General features: G+C 44.2%; 1 protein-coding gene across 1 annotated transcript in view; it reads right to left on the bottom strand.

Annotated features, from left to right (window-relative positions):
- The window catches only part of UGGT2 (UDP-glucose glycoprotein glucosyltransferase 2), a 267,640-nt gene that overhangs the window by 125,357 nt on the left and 118,141 nt on the right, over nucleotides 1-24,142 (bottom strand). Inside the window, exons 15-17 of the mRNA XM_065407070.1 lie at nucleotides 23,564-23,699; nucleotides 10,364-10,495; nucleotides 8,283-8,447 (exon numbers count right to left, since the gene is read on the bottom strand). Coding sequence (XP_065263142.1) covers nucleotides 8,283-8,447; nucleotides 10,364-10,495; nucleotides 23,564-23,699 — 433 coding nt within the window. The remainder of the gene's footprint in view (nucleotides 1-8,282; nucleotides 8,448-10,363; nucleotides 10,496-23,563; nucleotides 23,700-24,142) is intronic.

Genomic DNA, 24,142 nt, shown 5'->3' with positions numbered 1-24,142 from the left:
AAGGTAAGTTCAATGTGGCTATCATATGATCCACAAGATCAGGGAACTGCAAAGCATCCTCAGAAGGGGAGGATGCTGAAGCCACACTTACATGCTTATCACGCAACTCTAGGTATGTGCGCGCCCCGCACACAATTGCCAGAAAATTTTCCCTCGGTGGTATTCATCAGGGTGGCTCAAGCACCCTCTACTGCCATGTACCACTAGCACTAATATAAAGCGCCCAGCTGACCCTGTGCCCCCTCAGTTCCTTCTTTCTGTAGAGGGGTAGGAGGGCGGGTCATGGAATGGACATATGCAATACATCTTGAAGAACAACAGTTATGACAGATTAGTAACCGTTTTCTTCTTTGAGCGGTTGCACATGTGCATTCAACTCTTGGTGACACCCAAGCAGTGATGTAGGCAGGGGGATCAGATTCACATATACACAGACTGTACACAGCTCAACCAAATTTGGCATTATTCCTAGAGTAATGGGTGATGACATAATGGGAGGAGAAAATGTGCACTGATGACCAGGTTGCTGCTTTACAAATGTCCTGGATAAAGATCTGTGCTAAGAATGCCACTAAGGATGTTTGTAATCTTGTGGAATGAGCAGTCAGGTACTTGGCGGCGAAATACCTGCCTGATTCGTAACAAGTGTGGATACACAGTTATCCAGAATGAAATTCTGTGTGAAGAGATTGGAGACCTCTTATTTTGTCCGCTACAGCCATAAACAGTTAGGTGGACTTCCCTTTCTATGTAGAATGCTAGAGCCCATCTAACATCCAATGAGTGTGGTCATTGTTCATTCTTATTTACATAAGGCTCTGGGTAAAAGACAAGTAGGTAAATTGCTTGATTTCTATGAAATTGCTAAACTACTTTTGGGAGGAAACTTAAGTGAGGATGTAAATACACCTTATCTTTAAGAAGACTGGATATAGTGGCTCTGATGTGAAGGCACATAGTTCATAAACTCTTCTGGCAGACATGATGGCAATTAAGAATACCACCTTCCAGGAAAGAAATAGGAAGGAGCACATTGCTAAAGACACATGGTGGACTCATAAGTTTTGACAAGACCAAGTTCACGTCCCCTGGGGGAACAGGCTTCCTTACTTGAGGGTACAACTTTTCTAGGCCTTTGAGGAATCTGACTGCGATGTCATTTGAAAAAACAGAATGGTTAACCACCCGAGGATGGAAAGCTGATATTGCTGTCAGATGGACCTTGATAGAAGAAATTGCTAAACCTTTCAGTTTCAGGTGCAACAAAGAGTCAAGTATATTTTGGATGGATGAATGCATCAGCGAGACTACAGTTTGGGAAGCCCAGACTGAGAACCGCTTCCATTTTCACAGGTAGGCAGGTCTGGTGGAGGACTTTCAACTATTAAGTAAGACCTGGTGAACTTGATCCAAGCAAGCCTGTTCTCTGGAATTCAGCCATAGAACTTCCAGGCTGTTAAATGACGGGAACTCAGGTTTTGGTGGAGCAGCTGACAGTGGTCCTGAGAGATCAGATCTGGGTAAAACGGGAGTGAGATTTGAGTCACTACTGAGAGGTCTAACAGAGTGGAGAACCAGTGTTGGCAGGGCCATGCTGGAGATATTAATATAAGCCAAGCATGGTTTCACTTGATCTTTAGTAGCACTTTATGTAGGAGTGGGATTGGGGGAAAAGCATAATAAAGCTGTCCCATCCAGGGTACCAGGAGGGCGTCCGTGATGGAACCCGGACTGCAGCCTTGAAGGGAGCAGAATTGGTGACATGAAGAGACACCTCCATCAGAGACCAAATGCCCTAAATTCTGAGGAGCCCCAAGTGAGCTACCTACCCTAGCGCTGATGCGTCTGACACCAGAGTCACTGACAGTTGAAGGCGGATGAAGGGAATGCCCACACACACATTGAGAGACTTCAACCACCAGTTCAGAGAGATGAGAACCTGTAAAGGTACTGTGAGTACAGTGTCCAAATAGAGATGGCTTGACGAGTACACTGAGGTCAGCCATGTCTGGAGAGGTCTGAGATTCAGTTTCATATGTTGTACCACATACGTGCATGAGGCCATGTGGCTTAGGCGCATCACACAGTTTTGGGCTGTGTTACCAGGGATTGGATTGATTGGAATCATAACTCTGGGAGGAATGCCCTGGCCTGGGTAGAGTCCAAAACCACCCTAATAAATTCTATCCTCTGTACCGGACAAAAGATAGACTTTTCTGTATTGATCAGAAGGCCTACGGCCTTGAATATCAATTGGATGAGTCAAATGCTGGAAATAACTTAAGCCCTGGACAGGCCCTTGACTAGCCAGTCATCCAGATAAGGGTAGACCTGCACCCCTAATCTCCTCAAGAAAGCTGCCAGTATGGATATACATTTTGTGAAAAACCAAGGAACTGCAGTCAGGCCAAACGGAAGCACCATGAATTGATAATGTGAATGGTTCTGTGCCCTTGGTATACTGGCACATGGAAGTAGGCATTTGTTAAATTGAGGGCAGCGTACCAGTCTCTGGAATCCAGAGAGGAAATAATGGATGCCAGGTTGACCATGCAGAACTTCTATCTTTTTGAGATAGTTGTTGAGTTAGTGCTCATCTAAAATAGGCCTGAGATCTCACTTGGCCTTCAAAATTTGGAAATAATGGGAGTAGAAACTCTTCCACCTTAAATTCTGTGAAACCTCTTCTATGGTTCCAAAGTGAAGGAGGGATTGAATATCCTGATGCAGAAGTTTTACATGAGAGGGGTCCATGAAGAAGGACAGGGAGGGAGAGTAGGAAGGAAGGATACAAATGAACTGGAGGATGCATCGCACTTCTACAGTGCTCAACAATCAATGGTCTGTGGAGATACGGGACTGAGCACTTGGGAAAGGCAGTTTGCAAATAAAGGAAAAATGGGATCTGGCATCATGGGGCCTGGTACGGCATCCTTGAGCGTTCCATCAAAATGCCTGCTTAGAATCTCTTGGATATCGGGGTGGGGCAGGCATTGATGCAGAAGTAAAGGGGGTGGTGGTCTATGCCTATACCCCTCTTTCTTTTTCTCTGCAGGCCCTGATGGGCACCTGAGGCAGAGTACCAGAGGTGTTGTTTAGGCCTGTAGTACTTCCTTGAAGGGGCTTGGGTGTACAACAGGAGGGACTTTAAGATTGCTCTTGAATCCTTTAGCCCATGAAGCTTTGCGTCCATCTGTCTGCTCCGAAAAGAACAAGGCTCCTTCAAAGGGCAGGTCCTGAACAGCCTGTTGGACCTCCTGTGGGAGCCGAAAGGACTGTAACCAGGAACTCCTAGGCATGGTAACTGCGAAAGCCATGGCCCTGCTAGCCAAATCAGCCGCATCCAGAGCAGCCTGTAAAGAGGCCCATGCCATACCCTCGTCCAATAGCAAGGAGAACTCCTGCCTAGCCTCTTGTGGCAGCAAGTCTTTGAATTTTTGCCTGGAGTCCCACAGGTTAAAATCATACCTGTCCAATAGCACCTGCTGGTTTGCAATCCTGAGTTGTAAGCCCCTGGTAGAATAAACTTTCCTACCAAACATCTAACTTTTTTGAGTCCTTAGATTTTCGGGGTTGTGCCCTGATGTCCCTGCCTTTTTCTCATTGGCAGCAAATATTATAAGGGACCCCAAGAGGGGATGGCTGTAGAGGAACTCATAACATTGGGCAGTACGTAGTATTTCCCTTTTTGAAGTGGGGGGGAGGGATGTAGGGACCTGCCACAGACTTTTAACTGGGCCCATAATGGCCTCATTGAGAGCAGTGCTACTTTAGAAGGACCTGCAGTGGCTAAAGTATCCGCCAGGCTGTGGGAGGACTCTTTTACTACCTCCATCTCTAAGCCCAGCTTTAAGGCCACCCTCTTTAACGACTCTTGGTGAGCCTTATAGTCATCTACGGGAGGCAACATGCCCCCTCCTGATATTGCCTCATCCAGGGAGGAGGAAGAGCACTGGCTGTGGGTGCTCTTCTTCATCCGCAGGATCCCACTGAGCTGGTTCTTGGGGCCTGGTACCAGGCTCAGCACCGGAGTCCGGAACAGGTGCAGCCCAGTGGGAAGGCCACCAAATAGGAGAGCCTGGAATACACCCTGGAAACTGGGGGAAAACCTCACGGATTCCAAAAGGGCCACTAGACCAGCGCAGGTCCTCAGTGATCTCCTGGCCAACAACTTAATGGTACTCCTGTATTCGGATCCATGGAAAGGTGAAACCAGCTCCTCGGGCAGGAAGAGTAGTATCCAATCTCTGACTCAGAAAAGGACGAGTCTCCTTCCACTGACCATGGGGGTGCCATTCCCAATGGTGCCGGCGATCAGTGTCGAGGCACGCATCACAGGTTTTCCCTTTGTTGGTACCAAAGGGCAAACCGTCCTGGGTATGGGATGCTGGCATGATACCAAGCATTGTAACGATCCAGCTGGTTCCCCCATGCCTGCCAGCACCAATAACAATGACTCTTGTACTGCCAGCAATACCAGTACCGACAGCAAGAGGAGATCCCTGGCAGCTGCAAACACCTCCGGTGTGGTTGATACCAAGATAGTATCGGGTACGGTGCAGCTGATATGGAAGCCTCTTCTGGGGTACCTATGTAGATGCCAAAGTCAACCGTGCTGCTTCTGCAGTATTGAGGCAGAGGAATGCCACTGGATTTGTGGGCTTTCTTGTCATGACCCTGAAACTTAGGATGTTCTAAGTCCTCATAGACTGAGCGAGAAGATTTGACTTAGGCAGGATTGTATCTGACTTCTTTGAAATGAATTTAGAGGAGGATTGTCTCTTGCATTTATGAAAGCTCCTGCCTTCCCGACAAGACCCCAACAGGGGATCTCTGGGAGTAGATTCCCTCCTCATAAGTCAAACCTTGTGGCAGGAGTTGCACTCCTTACTGAGTGAGGCTGATGTACTATGGGGGTCCCCCCTGGCCTGGGGGGTCCATAGGGCCTCATGGCTTTATCCATTAGGTGCTTCTTAAGTTGAAGTTCCTGCCTGTCACAGGTGCAACTGGGGAAAGAGTGGCAGATACTGCTCCCTGCTGCAATGTGAGTTCCTTAAGGCACTACAGACAGCGTTGACAGTCATCGCTGACCAAGAGTGTGGGTCAAGAAGCACAGATTTTGAAGCCCGGAGTCCTGGGCATAGTCCAGTGCTTATAACAGGGATACAGTTGAGAGAGGGGGAATGGGACAGGGAATCTAACTATAAAATTTAGCTAAAACTATAGAGTAAAATTCTAAAGTATTTACAAAATATGCTATCTATAGATAGCTCAAAGAATAAATGAAGACAAAGGTCAGGACACTGGAGGTTTAGAACCAGGCCATGCGGTGGTAAGAAGAAACTGGAAAGGCAGTTAGGTTGCTCCACCTCAGTTGGAGGCATGAGGAGCACGAGGGCACATGTACAGACCAATGGACACTGCTTTTAAGAATTCTCCAACTCCAGGTGCAGAGTGCATGTGTACCCACAGTGGAATACACATAGGGACCAGCATTTGAAGAAGCAGCAGCAGTACCTGAAGCCTTGTATGCCTGTCCTTGTGAGCTTGGGAGTGAAAGATCAGCAAATGGAACACCCAGAGAGTGTCCTTTGCCAAACATTTAAGACACTTTACATGTTAGTCCAATGTAGGGAAAACAGCAGGGCATGAACCGCATCGCTTCGAGCACATCTTTTTCTTTTGCAGTTCTGCCATAACACATGGAACCAACCTTACAAATGTATACACTATCCATACCAAAAACTATTCTCTGCTACAACTTATACTAAGAACAAACAACTGTAGTTATAAAGTTAACAAGGCAATAAACATGGAGAAAACCCTGGGTCCAAAGGACTGGAGTGGTTCACTTCCGGAAGGAATTGAGGTGGTAGGCAGAGCAGAGCCCCTGTCCTCAGGAACATTCAAAAGCATCTAGGGAAAGACTAGTAGTGGGCACACGTGTGGTCCGGCAAGCACTGCTTGGAGAAGGTTCTACTGTTAGGCACCACCAGGCAGCACAGTACTCATAAGTGGGAATATGCAGAGCCACTCAAAGAAGAATCCCAAACACACACACAGCCCCTCATGTCCCTTATTTGACACCCACAGAACCCTCCCAGCACAATACAACTCCAACACAACACTACCAGCACACACAACAACCCCCAACACATATAGCCCCTTGGGGAAGCACATACCCCTCATTTGCCACTTGCACAAATCAACACAATTCTCCCAGTCTAATCCCCTAGACACAAATCAACACAACTGCCCACACAACATATATCCAGCACACACAGTAACCCCACTTGGAAGCCTAGAATATCTGTGGAGTCAGCATGAAGTGATGGAAACAGCTATAAGCATGGCTGAGAACTCTTTATGTTTAGAGTATCACCAGATTGAATAATCACTAGGATATTCACAATGTGTTACCATCCAATTTTTAAATTGTCAGCCATTTTTGACTTTTATACATACATGGTTTACAAATTACATTCATATGACAGCACAGGCTGAATGAATGAATTTATGTTTCTGTTTAGTTTAGAGCTTTTATATATTGAATGCTAAGATAATGTAAGCAGAGTCAGGATAAGCTCTACCCTGACATCTGGTGGTGAATTATGGCGAGGGTGGAAAAGAACTTCAGGGGCTGATCTTGTTTGCATAGGCACACCCACCCGCCTACCCTGGGACAACAACAACTGAAAGTGGTTACTTTGGCTGGTGTGGGATCCCCAGTTTCTCTGTTATTGGGGCAGGAAGAATAAAGTGTTGTTACCCTGATTCTGTGAATCAAGGCCAGTGGAACTGTTGTATGACAGAGGGACTCACCAGTAACTAAGTAGCACTCACTAGACAAGGGGCATGGGTTACAAAACCCAGTGAATTAAGAGAGGTTGGGGACAGGTATGTGTACCTGATGGTATGGGCCCCTTTTGAGGGCCTGGAACACCAATTGCACTACCCCCTCTCTCCACTGTTGAATAGCAGAGCTAAGTTTGCTTCCATTAGGAGTCTAGCTAGAAGTTGCTGAACTGAATTCACTTTGGGCCAATGGTACACCAGCACTGGGGCTCCCCTACTACAAGCTGAAATCACTAAGAGCTGAAATCGCTAAAATTGCTGAGCTGAGATCACTGAGTGCTGTGTTAACCAGTGGGGGAGCCTGAAGATATATTGCTAATTAGCTGGCAGAGCTGAGCAGTTTGTGGGACGGTTGGAGCGGCCCACGGACCAGCGAGCGGAGCGGAGCTGTTTGCGAGGGCAGCTGGAGCGGTTCATGGGACGGCTGGTGGAGTGGAGCGGCTGGCAGAGCTGAGCAGTTTGTGGGACGGTTGGAGCGGCCCACGGAACGGGGAGCAGAGCAGTTTGCGGGGACGGCTGGAGGAGCGGAGTGGCGCGGCGCGGCTGGTAGAGTGGAGCCATTCGTGGTAAAGGCTGCAGCAGAACTCCACGGAGAGGTGGGGCAGTCGGCCTCGGACCGTGTAAGGTGCCCCTTAACATCCCATGTGCCCCCCCCATTTCCGCCCAGGCTGGGAGGGGTAAAACTCTGCAGATAAACTTTTGAACTCTGGGGCGGCACTGACCAGGGACAGAGACTTTGGGGTTGTTGGACTTTGGGGTGATTGGACTTAAGACCCTGAGGGGAAAAGGTCACTGCCAAACTTACTTGGAGGTGGGTCTTTTGCTCATGGTTTGTGTTATGAATCTTGTTTGTGGTGTTTCCCCAACATAATGCCGCATTGTTTCCCTCCTTTATTAAAAGGCTTTTGGCTACACTCAGACTCTGTGCTTGCGAGAGGGGAAGTATTGCCTCCTAGAGGCGCCTGGGGGGGTGGTATGTAATTGTCCCAGGTCACTGGGTGGGGGCTCGAGCCGGTTTTGCATTGCGTTATTGAAACGGAACCCCTAGATACTGAACCCGGCCCTTGTTGCTGCCAACTCAGAGGGGCAGAAGGGTTACAATAAGGACTGCTTAAACAGAAAAGACATATATAAATAATACACACAAGAGATTTTAACATCTGAGGTCCAAATTTTCTTATGAATACAATTTGTCTTCACTTCTTGGCTGAAAACATCTCAAAGATTAATATGTACTTACTCAAACCTTAGAGCTTCAATAATCAACATGCATTAAGTTTCAAATTCATGAATGCAAATTAATGATGTCATTTCAGCTTTCATAAAAATAATTTCAAACTACCTCATTATAAAAAATATAGGTTGTAACTGTAACAATCTACTGACAAGTATTTCACCTTACATTCTTTCATAAATGCTAAGCATACCATGAAAACTGCCCTCTGGAAGAACCCCATGGCATCAGTGATCCTCTGGAGAATAACTGTGTCTAACTCTGCAGCACCCATCTCTTCACCATTAAACGGCACACCATTGAACAGAGCTTGAGGCAATGGACCCAGGCCGGTCTTTTTATAAAAGGTTGCTCCTGCCTATTCAAATCAGAAACATCACAGAGTTAAACAGAATGTGGCTGACTGTAGTAAGAAAGAAAACTAATATCAAGAGACAATGAACACTAATGTCCAAGCACTCTGTGCTGTGGCCTACTTTTATGAGTCATAAAGAGTAAATTGAATTCACAATTCTGTTAGGATTTTTCAGAAAGCAGCTTGGAAAAATTAATCAATTAAATAGTACATGAAGCACACATTTATCAAAAAGGAGGGACAAAAACTCCTGTAAATTCACATAAAGCCTTTTTTAAACCTTTGTTTTTATGCCACTCTGTGGCAGGCTTGCTAAGAGCTATTATTTATCATGCACTATTTAAAGAATATTAATCAAATAAAGCACAGAGAATTTTACAGATCAAACATGGTTGAAGATATATGGTTGAAAATAATGCTTGTATGGACTTCTGCAGAAAATTACCTACATTCTTATAATAGAAAAAAATATTCCCTTCCAGTACTATGCATAAAATTCAGTGCTCTATTTCCTGTTTCCTTTAACTCTGCCACTCTGAACTTCACCAACAGGGAAGTACGGTGACTTTCCTCTACACGCAGTGGTTGACCTTTATTTAATGGTATATTGGTATATCTTAAACACAGACCTTTGATTACAAATTACAGAATACTTTTTTTAAAGAAACATCTATTGATAATAGAAGAAGCAGCTACTCATAACAGAAAGTATAAGTTTCAAGATAGACATATTTGCTCCAATTGTCAGAGCAAGTCTTTGCTTGGAAAAATGTTTCACATCTGAAAATTACAGGAATCCAAATTAACAGAAAAAACAACACAGTTTCACTTTATGCCAACAATGTAGCTCTCTATAAAAGAACTCTACTCCAATTTACCAATAATCCTACAAACAAGAAGACCAATTCAGTAAGATTTCAGTATAGAAAAATCAATATATGAAAAAATAAAATAGGCTTAAATTTGATAGGACACATCCTACCCCTCATACCTCAGTAAGAACGCCCACCTCCACTGTATGTGACCTGGTGCTTAAATTAACTACAGAATGGTTGCAACTTTATACTTCAAATGATAAATCCTTGCTACATCAAACTAAAATTGTGAGAATAAATCGTAAAAATGTTAATTTTTTTATCTGAAAGATTTGCCCTTAGTCTCTCACTGAACATTCATATCAGCAAGAGGGCATGCATCTCCAAAGTTTTCTAGATAATCTTGAAACTCAAGACTTACATTCTAGTCTGGGGACTGCACAGACAATTCCCTATAGAAGGCCTCTTGTTTTCATTTACCAGTCAACTGTATGTGCATTTCAGCTTACCTCATGTGTAATCCTTAGAATTTACGATGTCATGATTGGAAGCAAAATGTTCACAGTACATAGTCACTTTCTACAGAACACAAACTTCATTTCACCTCAGAATCAGATGAGGGCTTGAAAAAGTTCCCTGGCAATCTCCCTGATTGGTCAGCATTACATGCACATACAAATGAATAATGTACGTTTGTGCCTTCGCTACCTCTCCAGTCTCTGACACTAGGAATCTTGTGATTCTGAGTCAGAATGGCCATACCCACCAGGCAGATTCTTTCCCAGGAAGATATGATTTGCCGAGAAGATGGAATTTCTTCCTTAGCCAGGCTGCTTGGGTAACCTACCACCTACAGCAAATGATACACATCTAATAAGCTTATCACTAGGTACCTTCCATAGTAGCAGATGTATACAGTAGATAGGAATCAGCATTAAATATTATTCTTGAGGACAATAATCCAATGGACCCTTCCAACACTGCAATAGTCTGGAAAAAATTCCAACCCCATTGCATTTAAGTGTTTTAACTGTTAGAAACCATTAAATGCAAAACTAAGCTCTGTGCAGAGTACTATTTCTTGCAACTCTTCTCTTAACATACCTTCCTTTTCTCATCATATTCAGAGTCAACACCCAGTATACTCTGAATGTCAGCATGAGGGAACTCACTTCTAAGAACATTCCTCACATGGTTCACAGTGAAAATGTCTCCATCTTTCATTTTATGGTACATCTGTGAAAATTATAAAACAGATAAAAAACAAAGCTATTTTACCCTACATATTAATATTACTTTATCATTTATCATAACAATATACATTGTTTTTAAGTAGAACATAGGATTTGCCATCAGATCACTGGTCTAATTAGTCTACTATCCTATCTTTGAGTGGTTAATATCTTATATTGCAGAGGAAAGTACATCCAATACTCCGGGTCAGCTAGCAATAGTTTTAGTGTTCCTTTCTACTCCCTGTTCAGTCTTAGCATGAACTTTAGAAACAAAAGACATCAACTAGAAGAGATGCTCCCCCACCCCTGACTATTGAGCTCTGTCCCCCACCATCACAAACAACCTTGTCATATAGTCCCACTTATATATTTGTCCAGCTCTCTCTTAAAACTAATTAAGCCTCCTACTGGGAGGCTGTTCCAGAACCTCACTCCTCCAATGGTTAAACACCTTCTAATTTCCAGCCTCCATGTGTTCAGAGCTACTTTATACTCATTTGTTCTTGTGCCAATATTGTCCTTTAGTTTAAATAGCTCTTCACCCTCCCTCATGTTTATTCCCCTAGTGTATTTAGAGAAAGCAAGCATAACCCCTCTCTGCCCTCCTTTTGCTAGGCTAAACAAGCCAAGCTCTTCCAGACTCCTCTCTTAAGATAGGCCCTCCATTCCCCTGATCATCATGGTAGCTCTTCGCTATACCTGTTCCAGTTTGAATTCATCTTTCTTGAACATGGGTGACTAGAATATACAGTATTCCAGATGACGTCTTACTAGAGCCTTGTACAATGGCGTTAATACTTCTCTTTCTCTACTGGAAATGCCTAACCTGATACATCCTAGGATCACATTTGCTTTTTTCAGAGCCACATCATACTGGTGGCTTATAGTCACTCTGTGATCAACCCATACACCCAGGTCTCTCTCCTCTTCTATCATTTCCAACAGATAAGCCCCCAGCTCGTGAAGATATTTTTATTATTAGACCCTAAGTGCATGACATTGTATTTGTACTACTGAATTTCATTCCATTTTTGTCACTCCAGTCTTCAAGGTCATCCAGATTTTCCAGATTAATATTCCAGTCCTCCTCTGCATTGACAATGTGTCCCAACTTTGTATCATGAGAAAATTTCACTAGCACACTCCCACTTTTTGTTCCAAGGTCATTAATAAAAATATTGAATAAGATTGGTCCCAAGACTGATCCCTGAGGAACTCCACTAGTAACCTCCCTCCAATTGGATAGTTCATCTTTCAGCTTAACCAGTTGCCTTCTTCCTTTTAACTAGTTCCTTACCAATGTCACAATCCAATGGCCCCCTCCCCTTAGGAAGTCCCCTGGGACTTAAAGAAATTAATTAAAACCATAATTAAGGCCGGGGATCAATTAGCATGGGATTCTGTATGCTCACAGCTCCAACAATATTTAACCCAACAAGTCCGTAGCATACAGGAGAATGTGCTCCATGGAGTCTGGCCCGGGGAGATTCATCCCCACTCCGGAATCCCCCGAGGACAATTGCCTTTTTGCCATTTCTAAAAGCTTACTAATTGAAAGTGCACAGGCATAGCCTGCTCCTTCACGGCTTTCGGTCCCATAAAAAAAAATATGGGCCCCAGCTACAAAAATCCAACCAGGCCTTTGGGAAGGCTGCCTCTGGGACTGGGTAGTCCACTGCAACGTATGGGAGATGGGTCCCCCAAATGACAGCTAAGCAGTATGTGCTGACTGCATCCCCGGACTATCAGCACATATAAATTGCACATATAAAGGCAACACCTGGCAACTCTGGCCTATAAAACCCCCTCAAATGGTGTGTAAAGAGAGGGCAGTGCCAGGCCGCTTTTATAAGGTGGGTCAACACATCTATTAAAAAGGGGAGGCATTGAAATATGCCCCCACCGCAACACATCTGTTTACTAATACCTCGGTGTGTGTTTGGAAAACCACCGACCCCAAGGTGCCTCTTAATTTGCTGTTAAGGTCACAAACATAAAATTTTTCGGTGCATTGGCCCGCCATTCTGCAACAAACTGTTAATGTTTCTAACTATGTTGTGTTTAATTTTTCATAAATAACACCCAATGTGTTTCTTCCATTAGCACACACCCAAAACCAGCTTTCAGTATTCCAGACAAATATTTCCTCCTTCACGGTATTACAACACATGTTTAACCAGGAGAAAGCTGTGTTTGCCACCGCAATTCGAGTGGGGCATCTATGCCAACGGGGGGATGTGTTATGCTATGTAACTAATAAAGCCAAAAGTCATTACTGGCTAGTGTATGCAATTGTTGCTGTACTAATAATTTTATATATACTATTTTGCTGTTTATGTAAAAGGCCAATAGTAACCCTCACCACCATACCAGAGGGAAAATGAAAACCTAAGTGGTGACCCCTCCCAACAAAATGTTGATTCGGGTCAAGGGGGGGGAATGTCACAATCCAATGGCCCCCTCCCCTTAGGGAGTCCCCTTGGAAGGCAGATCAGCAATGTATATTGTTAACGCTGTTCCAAGCATCGCAAAGCATTTTGGGGAGAGTCAAAGGTGTGTGAGTGGAAAGTGGAAGTTTCCTTATAGAGTCTGAGAGGCCGAGGGGGGGAGGGGGGAAGAAGAAGAACGGGTTAACTCAACACTGTAGCTAGCAAGCTCAGTCCGAAGATAAGAAGCTGACTCCCACCCAAGGCCAGTTGCTACCTGCCAAGACAGAAGGGGGGACGTCCAACCCACCCACCCACCCCCGACCAGCTGTGAGAAGAGAATGAAACGCAGAGTTGCAGAGATAACAACGAGAACAGTGAGAGCAACAGCAGAGGCCAACAGAAGGGAAAACAGTCTCCGGAGCCGGGATGTTTTGGGAAACAGGGAAGGCCACAGCAAGCCTGTTTGGACTGACACAAAAAGCACCAGGAACATAGGGCCCTGGATGAAAACGCCCCCAAAAGAACCCAGGACTTATAACCCTCCCAAAAGCTGAAGCAAGGGTGGAACACAGTGCACAGAGCCCTTACCTTCTCCCTCGCCTCAACCCCCAGCCCTGAGCCCCCTCCCACACACCCAAACTCCTGCTGCTGTTGCTGGGGGTGGGGTGGGGGAGGGCGGTGGCCCGAGATTGCCCCAGCAGCGGCCGGTGTGGCTGGCACACGGGATGCCTGAGCTGCTCAAGTGGCCCCCGGGCCAGCCGCACCAGCCACTGCAGAAGTCACAGAGGTCCTGGAAATTCACAGAATCCATGACTTCCGTGACCTCCATGACCAACTCGCAGCCTTAATTACATCTACTTTTCTGTTTACCTCTATAAATTCAATAATTCTTTCCTTCACAATTTATTCCAAAGTTTTGCCTATTACCGAACTTAGATTTACAGATCTGTAATTGTCCACATCACTTTTTTTTAAACCTTTCTTAAATGGAGGTACAATGTTAGCTATTCTCTAGTCATACAATGTTATCTCTGAACAGATAGATTTATTAAAGTCCTAGCTACTGGACTAATAATCTCAGTATTCTGTTCTTTCAGTATTCTGGCATGAAAATTATCCAGTCTGCCTGATGTGGTCATTTCTACTTCTATACACCCATTTCCAGCCGCCGTCCTGCCTTCATGCCCAGGTTCAATATTATAATATTTAATGAAAACCAAAGCAAAGATTTCATTTAGTTTTTGGGCCATATCTAGATTATTTATAATCTCCTCCCTCTCCATGGTACACAGCAGCCAAATCTTATCCTTTCTTATTCTCTTTATATTTATATAACTAAAAAAACCCCAACCTTATTATTTCATTTCATTTAGCAAATCTTACTTAATTTCTTCCTTTTCTAAACTCCATGATGTAGCTTTCTTTGCTGGTAAATCCCTTCTTCTATTCCCTAAGAGCTCTCTATTTACTCCTAGTAATCTTTTTGAGATGGTTATTCATACAGCTAGGTCTGGAGCCTTTCCCTATGCAATTTTCCCCCTTGCTTGGAATGTAAATTGCAGATAGTTTCTATATAGCTGATTCAAAGAAATTCCAAGTCTCGTCTATATTTAAATACTTGAGCTCTTCAATCCAGTCGACTTCTTTAACTAATTCTCTTCATTTCCCAAAGTCTGCTCTTTTGAAAGCAAAAACCATAGCTCTCTACCTGGTTTTGACTATCCTTTCATGTAATTTAAACTGAATCAGCTCGTGATCATTTGATCATTGACCCATGACTGGCTCTTCTGTGATGTCCTCGCTACTTACAAAACTAAATCTCAAATTCCATCACTTCTCCCATTATGACACAATTCCCAGTAGTATTTCTCTCTCTAATAATATTAAATAAAGAGATCTCTATCCATATCTGAGTCTGGCCCCAAGAGTCTATGGCAGACCCCTAACACTATCCCAATAACACTATCTCTTTTACAATCCTTCCCAAAAGTGATTTTGACTCAAACAGATTGTTTCATCCGTGCCTTCACTCCTTATTTCTTTACAGTTTATCCCAGAATTAATGTACAACACTGCCCCTCCATCTTTATTTCTCTCTCTCTCTCCTAAACAGCATATACTCTTTCATATAGCTAGTGAACAGGGGCAGCTAACAGGAGAGTTTGGCGAGGGAGTTTACAGGGGGAGTGCGAGCAGGGGCTAGATACACCTAATATTCTTTGCACTTAAAGGTCAAAACACCGCTTGATAAAAACAAAGTACCAACAAGGAAAAAAGCTTCGGGAGTAAAAAGAGAATGCAGGCAGAAGTCCAGCAACAGAGTGGGAGCTACCCAGTTTCTTGCACCCAATGCAGCATGTATGATTACCTGCCCTATAGGCTAGTGGCGTATGCATGCATTCGGTCCAAGGAGCTCCTGGCCCTCAGAGACCGTGTACGGACTTTGGAGACCAGGGTGGCTGAGCTGGAGGAGCTAAGGGAGACAGAGAGGTACATAGATGAGACTTTCCGGGACACATTGGAACAGTCCCACCCCGGGTCTGACAACCTCTGTGCTGTTGAGGAGGATGAAAGCCTCAGGGAAGGAGAACATCCAGTTGGAGCAGAGGGAAACAATCCCATAGCTGGGACCATCCTCCCAGATGATGATGTAATATCCTCTTGCACTGAGGATACTTCTCCGGGGGAGAGAACACCTGTTATTATGAAGAGAATGGTATTTGTAATGGGTGATTCGATCATTAGAAACATAGATGGCTGGGTTTTCGATGATCGGGAGAACTGCATGGTGACTTGCCTGACTGGTGTGAAGGTTGCATCTAGATAGGCTTATGTGTAGTGCTGGGGAGGAGCCGGTGGTTGTGGTACATGTAGGTACCAACGACATGGAGAAGGATAGGAGAGAGGTCCTGGAGGACAAATTTAGGCTGCTAGGTAAGAGATTGAAGTCCAGAACCTCCACTGTAGCATTCTCTGAAATGCTTCCAGTTCCACGCGCAGGGCCAGTTAGACAGGCAGAACTGCAGGGTCTCAATGCATGGATGAGAAAATGGTGTAAGGAGGAGGGGTTTAGATTTAATAGGAATTGGGGAAGCTTTTGGGAGGGGGGAGCCTATACAGGAAGGATGGGCTCCACCTAAACCAAAACGGAACCAGATTGCTGGCGCTTAAAATTAAAAAGGTTGTAGAACAGTTTTTAAACTAAGGGCTGGGGGAAAGCCGACAGGTGCAGAGGAGCATGTGGTTCGGACATCCCTTAGGAGAGGATCTATAAATGGAGATTCCCTATGTCCTAATAAGGAGGAGAGGATGGAAAATGATAAAATACAGGGAGGATCTGATGAGAAACAGTCAAATGAAAAAAAGTCGCATTCAATTACGTCATGCAATAGGGGACAGCCAAAAAATGAAAAGTTTTAAAAATCCTTATATACCAATGCTAGAAGTCTAAATAATAAATTGGATGAACTAGAGTGCCTAGTCTTAAATGAGGATATTGATATAATAGGCATCACAGAAACCTGGTGGAATGAGGATAATCAATGGGACACAGTAATACCAGGGTACAAAATATATCGGAAGGACAGAACAGGTCGTGCTGGTGGGGGAGTGGCAATATATGTGAAAGAAGGCATAGAATCAAATGAAGTAAAAATCTTAAATGAACTAAATTGTACCACAGAATCTCTATGGATAGTAATTCCATGCTTGAAAAATAAGAATATAGCAGTAGGGCTATATTACAGACCACCTGACCAGGATGGTGTTAGTGACTCTGAAATGCTCAGGGAGATTAGAGAGGCTATTAAAATAAAAGAACTCAATAATAATAATGGGGGATTTCAACTATCCCCATATTGACTGGGTACATGAGATAAAGTTGATGACATATGATGAGATAAAGTTTCTTGACACCTTAAATGACTGCTTCTTGGAGCAGCTAGTCCTGGAACCCACAAGAGGAGAGGCAATACTTGATTTAGTCCTAAGTGGAAGTGGAGCACAGGATCAGGTCCAAGAGGTGACTATAGCTGGACCGCTTGGTAATAGTGACCATAATATAATTAAATTTAACATCCCTGTGGCGGGGAAAACACCACAGTGGCCCAACACTGTAGTATTTAATTTCAGAAAGGGGAACTACACAAAAATGAGGAGGTTAGTGAAACAGAAATTAAAAGGTACAGTACCAAAAGTAAAATCCCTGCAAGCTGTGTGGAAACTTTTTAAAGACACCATAATAGAGACTCAACTTAAATGTATACCCCAATTTAAAAAACATAGTAAGAGAACCAAAAAGAGCCACCGTGGTTAAACATCAAAGTAAAAAGCAGTGAGAGGCAAAAAGGCATCCTTTAAAAAGTGGAAGATAAATCCTAATGATGAAAATAGAAAAGAGCATAAACTCTGGCAAATGAAGTGTAAAAATATAATTAGAAAGACCAAAAAAGAATTTGAAGAACAGCTAGCCAAAGACTCCAAAAGTAATAGAATTTTTTTTTTTAAAATACATCAGAAGCAGAAAGCCTGCTAAACAACCAGTGGGGCCACTGGACGATCAGGATGCTAAAGGAGCACTCAAAGACGATAAGACCATTGTGGAGAAACTAAATGAATTCTTTGCATCGGTCTTCACTGTTGAGGATGTGAGGGAGATTACCAAACCTGAGCCATTCTTTTTGGGTGACAGATCTGAGGAACTGTCCCAAATTGAGGTGTTATTAGAGGAGGTTTTGGAACAAATTGCTAAACTAAACAGTAATAAGTCTCCAGGACCTGATAGTATTCACCCAAGAGTTCTAAAGGAACTCAAATGTGAAATTGCAGGACTACTAACTATCATCTGTAACCTATCATTTAAATCAGCTTCTGTACCAAATGACTGGAGGATAGCTAATGTGACGCCAATTTTTAAAAAGGGCTCCAGAGATATCCCTGGTAACTACAGGCCGGTAAGCCTCACTTCGGTACTGGGCAAATTGGTTGAAACTATCATAAAGAACAAAATTGTCAGACACATAGATGAACATAATTTGTTGGGAAATAGTCAACATGGTTTTTGCAAAGGGAAGTCATGCCTCACCAATCTACTAGAATTCTTTGAGGGGGTCAACAAGCACGAGGACAAAGGAGATCCAGTGGATATAGTGTATTTAGATTTTCAGAAAGCCTTTTACAAGGTCCCTCACCAAAGGCTCTTAAGCAAAATAAGCAGTCATGGGATAAGAGGGAAGGTTCTCTCATGGATTGGTAACTGGTTAAAAGATAGGAAACAATGGGTAGGAATAAGTGGTCAGTTTTCAGAATGGAGAGAGGTAAATAGTGGTGTCCCCCAGGGATCTGTACTGGGCCCAGTCCTATTTAACATATTCATAAATGATCTGGAAAAAGGGATAAACAGTGAGGTGGCAAAATGTGCAGATGATACAAAACTACTCAAGATAGTTGAGTCCCAGGCAGACTGTGAAGAGCTACAAAAGGATCTCACAAAACTGGGTGACTGGGCAACAAAATGGCAGATGAAATCTAATGTTGATAAATGCGAAGTAATGCACATTGGAAAACATAATCCTAACTATACATATACAATGATGGGGTCTAAATTAGCTGTTACCACTCAAGAAAGGTATCTTGGAGTCATTGTGGATAGTTCTCTGAAATCATGTGCAGTGGCAGTCAAAAAAGCAAACAGAATGTTGGGAATCATCCAGAAAGGGATATATAATAAGACAGAATATATCATATTGCCTCTATATAAATCCATGGTACGCCCACACCTTGAATACTGCATGCAGATGTGGTCGCCCCATCTCAAAAAAGATATATTGGAATTGGAAAAGGTTCAGAAAAGGGCAACAAAAATGATTAGGGGTATAGAACGGCTTCCATATGAGGAGAGATTAATAAGACTGGGACTTTTCAGCTTGGAAAAGAGGCGACTAAGGGGGGATATGATAGAGGTCTATAAAATCGTGAGTGGTATAGAGAAAGTAAATAAGGAAGTATTATTTACTCCTGCTCATAATACAAGAACAAGGGGCCACCAAATGAAATTAATAGGTAGCAGGTTTAAAACAAACAGAAGAAAGTATTTTTTCATGCAACGCACTGTCAACCTCTGGAACTCCTTGCCAGAGGGTGTTGTGAAGGCCAATACTATAACGGGGTTCAAAAGGGAGCTAGATAGATACATGGAAGATAGCCATTGATGGACCTATTAGCCAGGATGGGCAGGAATGATGTCCCTAGCCTGTTTGCCAGAAGCTGGGATTGGGTGATGGCATGGATCACTTGATGATAACCTGTCTGTTCATTCCCTTTGGGGCACTTGCCATTGGCCACTGTCAGAGGACAGGATACTGGGCTTGATGGACCTTTGGTCTGACCCAATATGGCCGTTCTTATGTATTCCAGCCATGAGTGCTATTCTACAATGTTTCTGTAATCCCCATAATATCTGGTTTGACCACCTGCACCAGTAATTCCAGTTCCTTCATTTTACCGCTGAACCTTCTTGCATTCATGTACAAGCATCTCAGTTCTTTGCCTCAGACCACACCTAGTTTTTTAGCTGGATTAGGTATAGTCCTTTTACTAACTGTAACACCTACCTGACTACTACTCCAATCAATATTTGTAATTTCTTTCTCCTTGGTATCTCTTATCTTACAGTGTTTCTTTATCCCCTATTATATCTCCATTTAGCTGATTTTCCTCCTCCTGTGTACTGAAGACAGGTGTGGATATTTCACAAGTCTCTCCCAATCTTCCCCCCTCATCTACTTCTTATCAATTGTGCAAGACTGGATGCTAGAAGATTAATACCCTAGATCGGGGTCGGCAACCTCTGGCACGCCGCTCACCAGGGTAAGCACCCTGACGGGCCGGGCCGGTTTGTTTACCTGCCGCGTCTGCAGGTTCGGCTGATCGTGGCTCCCACTGGCCACGGTTCGCCGCTCCAGGCCAATGGGGGGGAAGGGCAGGAAACCGTGGCCAGCACATCCCTCGGCCCGCGCAGCTTCCCGCAGCCCCCATTGGCCTGGAGCGGCGAACCGCGGCCAGTGGGAGCCGCGATCGGCCGAACCTGAAGATGCGGCAGGTAAACAAACTGGCTCGGCCCGCCAGGGTGCTTACTCTGGCAAGCTGCGTGCCAGAGGTTGCCGACCCCTGACCCAGATATTCAAGTGGAGTCCACCAGTACGGAAGAGTCTTCTTTCTGTAAGGCACCCCAATGGTCAATCTTCCCAAAAGCTTCCTCATGGCACTAATTCTTGAGCCATCGGTTGATCTCATTATCGTGTCACACCTTTGCCCTTCTTCTGTCTAGTATTCCACTGAAGATCACCCGAGCTTCTGCTTCCTTTAAGCGTCTTACTAAGCTAGTGTAGTCGTCCTTCATCCATTCCAATGGGAATCTAGTAGTGTCATTTGTCCTGACATGCAGCACAGTCAGTGGATTTTTCCCCACTCCCATCAGGATCCTTTTCAACCTCACATCCATATCATATTTGCTTGCGCCTGGAATACAACATACTTTTATTCTCTGGATCTGGTCTGATGACAGGTCTGTCAATTCTTCTTAGCATGGCGTCCCCAATCACACAGATCTGTCTCTTCGTGGATCTGTCTTATGTCCTCTCTCACAGTCCCCTGTACATCATCCTCAGTTTAACTTGGGCTCTAGTTCCTTGGTATCTTGACTGTCTCTTCTCTTATGCAGGGACTAGCTTCCTTTCTTTTTTTCCTCATCACCTAATCATGTCTGTTTCTCCTCCTCATTCCCCAATGTAGAAAACCTGTTACTCAATTCTGTTTCATCTTCACTAGCCGTTCTCTTCCTCTGCTTTGCCACACTTTTTCCACGGATCACACTCCTCTTTTGGCAGCCTGCTCTCCAGGTTCTTGTTCATCAGATGTCCACAACTCTTGAGTTATTTGTACCACCTCCTAAATTCTCTCCTCCATTATACTTTCAAATTCCCATCTGAATTCCATCATTATCTCCAGCTGTATCTCTTACTCTTAGAGCTCATGGCACAGAAGATCCATCAGGTGACATTTCATGCATGAGTAGATTCCATCAGATACAGACTCCCAGATGATGAACATGCTACAGCTTCTGCACCCAACCCTTTTCTTTCTCTCCTCTCCTTCCTGGGTTACGTCTAGTGTTGCCTCAGTAACTCCTACTCCTAGAGAAAAAGAAGGGGGAAGATACCTCCCCCAAACTACCACCTACTAACTCACAGAGCAACTGCTGTTAGCTGCTTGACTGTTCACTACCGACTGGCCTTTAAACCTAGCTAAAAACTAGGTCAGCACTGCTTCTTTGTTATGGGATATCAGCAAGCACTGAATCAAATCACACACCTGGAACAATCACTCAAAACTCAAGACTGCACCTCCAGAACACAAAATCAACAGTCTCCTCTCAGGCCACACTCCTAGAGAAACTCCACAATTGGCTGCTAGATGTTTATCTCTATGACCTCCTGTGGCTGTGAACACATCAAGTTTATAAGATGCATAAAGTAACACTTCCTTTTGTTGGTTCTACTTTTATTACTCTTTAATTATATCTAGTGTTTCCTTCTTTTCATATTATGGAACAAAACAGAGAGAAGAATTTCTCAGTTTTCACTATGCTCTTCATAAACTCTGGATATTTTGTGATCAGGTCACAGAAAAGAGTCTTGCAATGACTAACCTTGCATATACTCCATACCCTCCCTAACCTTTATGGACTCCTATTTCTCTCTTACAGTGGTCTTCCATTTTCTCCTCTCTGGTCCACTTCTTTCTTTCTTTCTTTCTTTCTTTCTTTCTTCCTTCCTTTCTTTCTATCTACCTATCTAAGGAATTTTAATGCATCCATCACCTTAAGTTTCTGTGCCCCTACTCCTAAAGAAGAAATGATACAGGACAGTAAGAAAAAAAACCCATACATTATACAGTAACTCCCCACTTAACATCCTCCCGCTTAACATTGTTTCAAAGTTACGTCGTTGCTCCATTAGGGAACATGCTCTTTTAAAGTTGTGCAATGCTCCCTTATAACGTCATTTGGCTGACTTTACAAGGGAGCATTGCACAAGTTCCTCTTCTCTGCCTCCTCCCCCTCCCTCCCTGCGCTTCCCCAGCCTCCAAACAGCAGTTTGGCGGTGCTTAGGACTTTCTGGGAAGGAGGGAGGGAAGGAGCGAGTGAGCGGGGAAGCTGCCCCCCGCCCCCGGCAGGGCCACCTGGAACGCAGGGGCATTAGGGGCTGCAGGGCCGTGGGCTAAGGGGGTCCCGGGGCCCTGGCCTGCAGCTCTAAAGCCCCTTTCGGAATGCGGCCCTGCAAGCACGGGCCAGAGGACTCAGGAGGAGCAGGGGCAGCCGCACAGCCAGCGGCCGGAGAGAAGCGGCGCTTTCCCCTTCGAAGCCGGCTGGAGAGAAGCGGCGCTTTGAAGGGGAAAGCGCCGCTTCTCTCCAGCCGTTGGCTGCGTGGCTGCCCCTGCTCCTCCTGAAACCTCCGGCCCGTGCTCGCAGGGCCGCATTCCAAAAGGGGTTTTAGAGCTGCAGGCCAGGGCCCTGGGGCCCCCTTAGCCCAGGACCCTGCAGCCCCTACGTTCCGGGTGGCCCTGCCTGCCGGGGGGGGGGGGGGGGGGGAGAAGAGGGCATTCACAGAATTGCGGCCATGGGGGTGGTGCCACACTGCACAGAGCCACCTGCACACCCCCTGCACCAAACAGGAGCTGCCCCAGGTAAGTGCTCTGCACCTCCTGCCTGCCCCAGCCCTGAGCCTCCTCCCGCACCCCCACCCTGAGCGCCCTCCTGCACCCTAACTCCCTCCCAGACTCCGCATCTCACCCTAAGCGCTCTCCCACACCCTAACTCCCTCCCTTGTAAGTCCCTAAATGTTCCCTAAATTTCCCTTCTGAAGCCACCCACTCTAGCCGAGGATTCATAGATTCTAGGACTGGAAGGGACCTCGAGAGGTCATCGAGTCCAGTCCCCTGCCCGCATGGCAGGACCAAATACTGTCTAGACCATCCCTGATAGACATTTATCTAACCTACTCTTAAATATCTCCAGAGATGGAGATTCCACAACCTCCCTGTCAGACTTCTCTCTCAACCTCTGAGCCTGGAAGATTTCCATGTTTTTCCAGAGACATGAATAGAGTCAACCAGACTAGGCAAACACTTGTATAATGAAAATGTCTTACCCAGTCTGCCCCATTTTCTATACCACTGAATGACCACAGAAATCCTCTAAATCATAAGGCATGACCTAAACAATTTTGGAATACCATTACTCCAATGTGTGCCAGAACACAGACAAGAAGGCAGGCATGAAAAGGCCATATAAAGAGCCCAAAACTATGATTCCACATGAAAATACTGCCTGCTGAAAGGTATGTTTACCTTCTTTTAATCCTTGAAGAAAATTTGTAGATAGACAATATTACCAGAATGAATTTGTTTGAGGAGCAGGAAAATGTTTTCAGTAAGATATCCTGCAGCAACCTAACATCCACTTTTAGAAATATTGTTTCCAACTAAAGGCAGTCACAAGGAGGAGAAATTCTGAATTTATAGGAAAGCAAATAGTTTTAAAAAGTATTATGCATTATTTTTATCTATTTACTGGCACTAACATTTATCATGGAGATAAAAGCTTGAGAAGTATCAGATTCTTCTGCAATGTAGTTAAAAGCTCTCAAAAGAGCTACTCCAGCATCCTCATTCCCGTCGATTTCTTCATTAGTATTTAAGATGAAAACAAATCCAATTCTGTAGGGGGAAAAAACCCTCTGTAAATATTCATTATCTGTCTTTTTAAATCTTATTGAAAACAGATGGAAGATATTGCAATTTCTCGTGATTGTTCAGATACAAACAATGTGAGGATTTTCTACCAATATCCTACAAATTAATATCTGCAATATTCAATAGCATAAAACATACTTGGATAAATTAGGACTGTTTGTCCTGTTTCCTCCAAAGTTTACAGAGAGTGGGCTAAAAATGACATGCTGTTGCTTTACAAAATTATTGTTTCATATATGTTGTGCTCTCCAGATTATTTGTAATGTACAAAATTATTGCTTAATATATTCTGTGCTCTCCATGTAATTTATGGAACTAGGTATAAAAGTACACTGCAATGTTGATTAATTATGGTACCAGTTCAATTGGACAGATAAAAAACATATGGTTGGGCTCCTGATTTAAGT

Source organism: Emys orbicularis, chromosome 1 (genome assembly GCF_028017835.1).
Source record: "Emys orbicularis isolate rEmyOrb1 chromosome 1, rEmyOrb1.hap1, whole genome shotgun sequence".
Taxonomy (NCBI): domain Eukaryota; kingdom Metazoa; phylum Chordata; order Testudines; family Emydidae; genus Emys; species Emys orbicularis.
The sequence above is the reverse complement of the archived record's forward strand: the minus strand, read 5'-3'. Positions and strand labels throughout refer to the sequence as shown.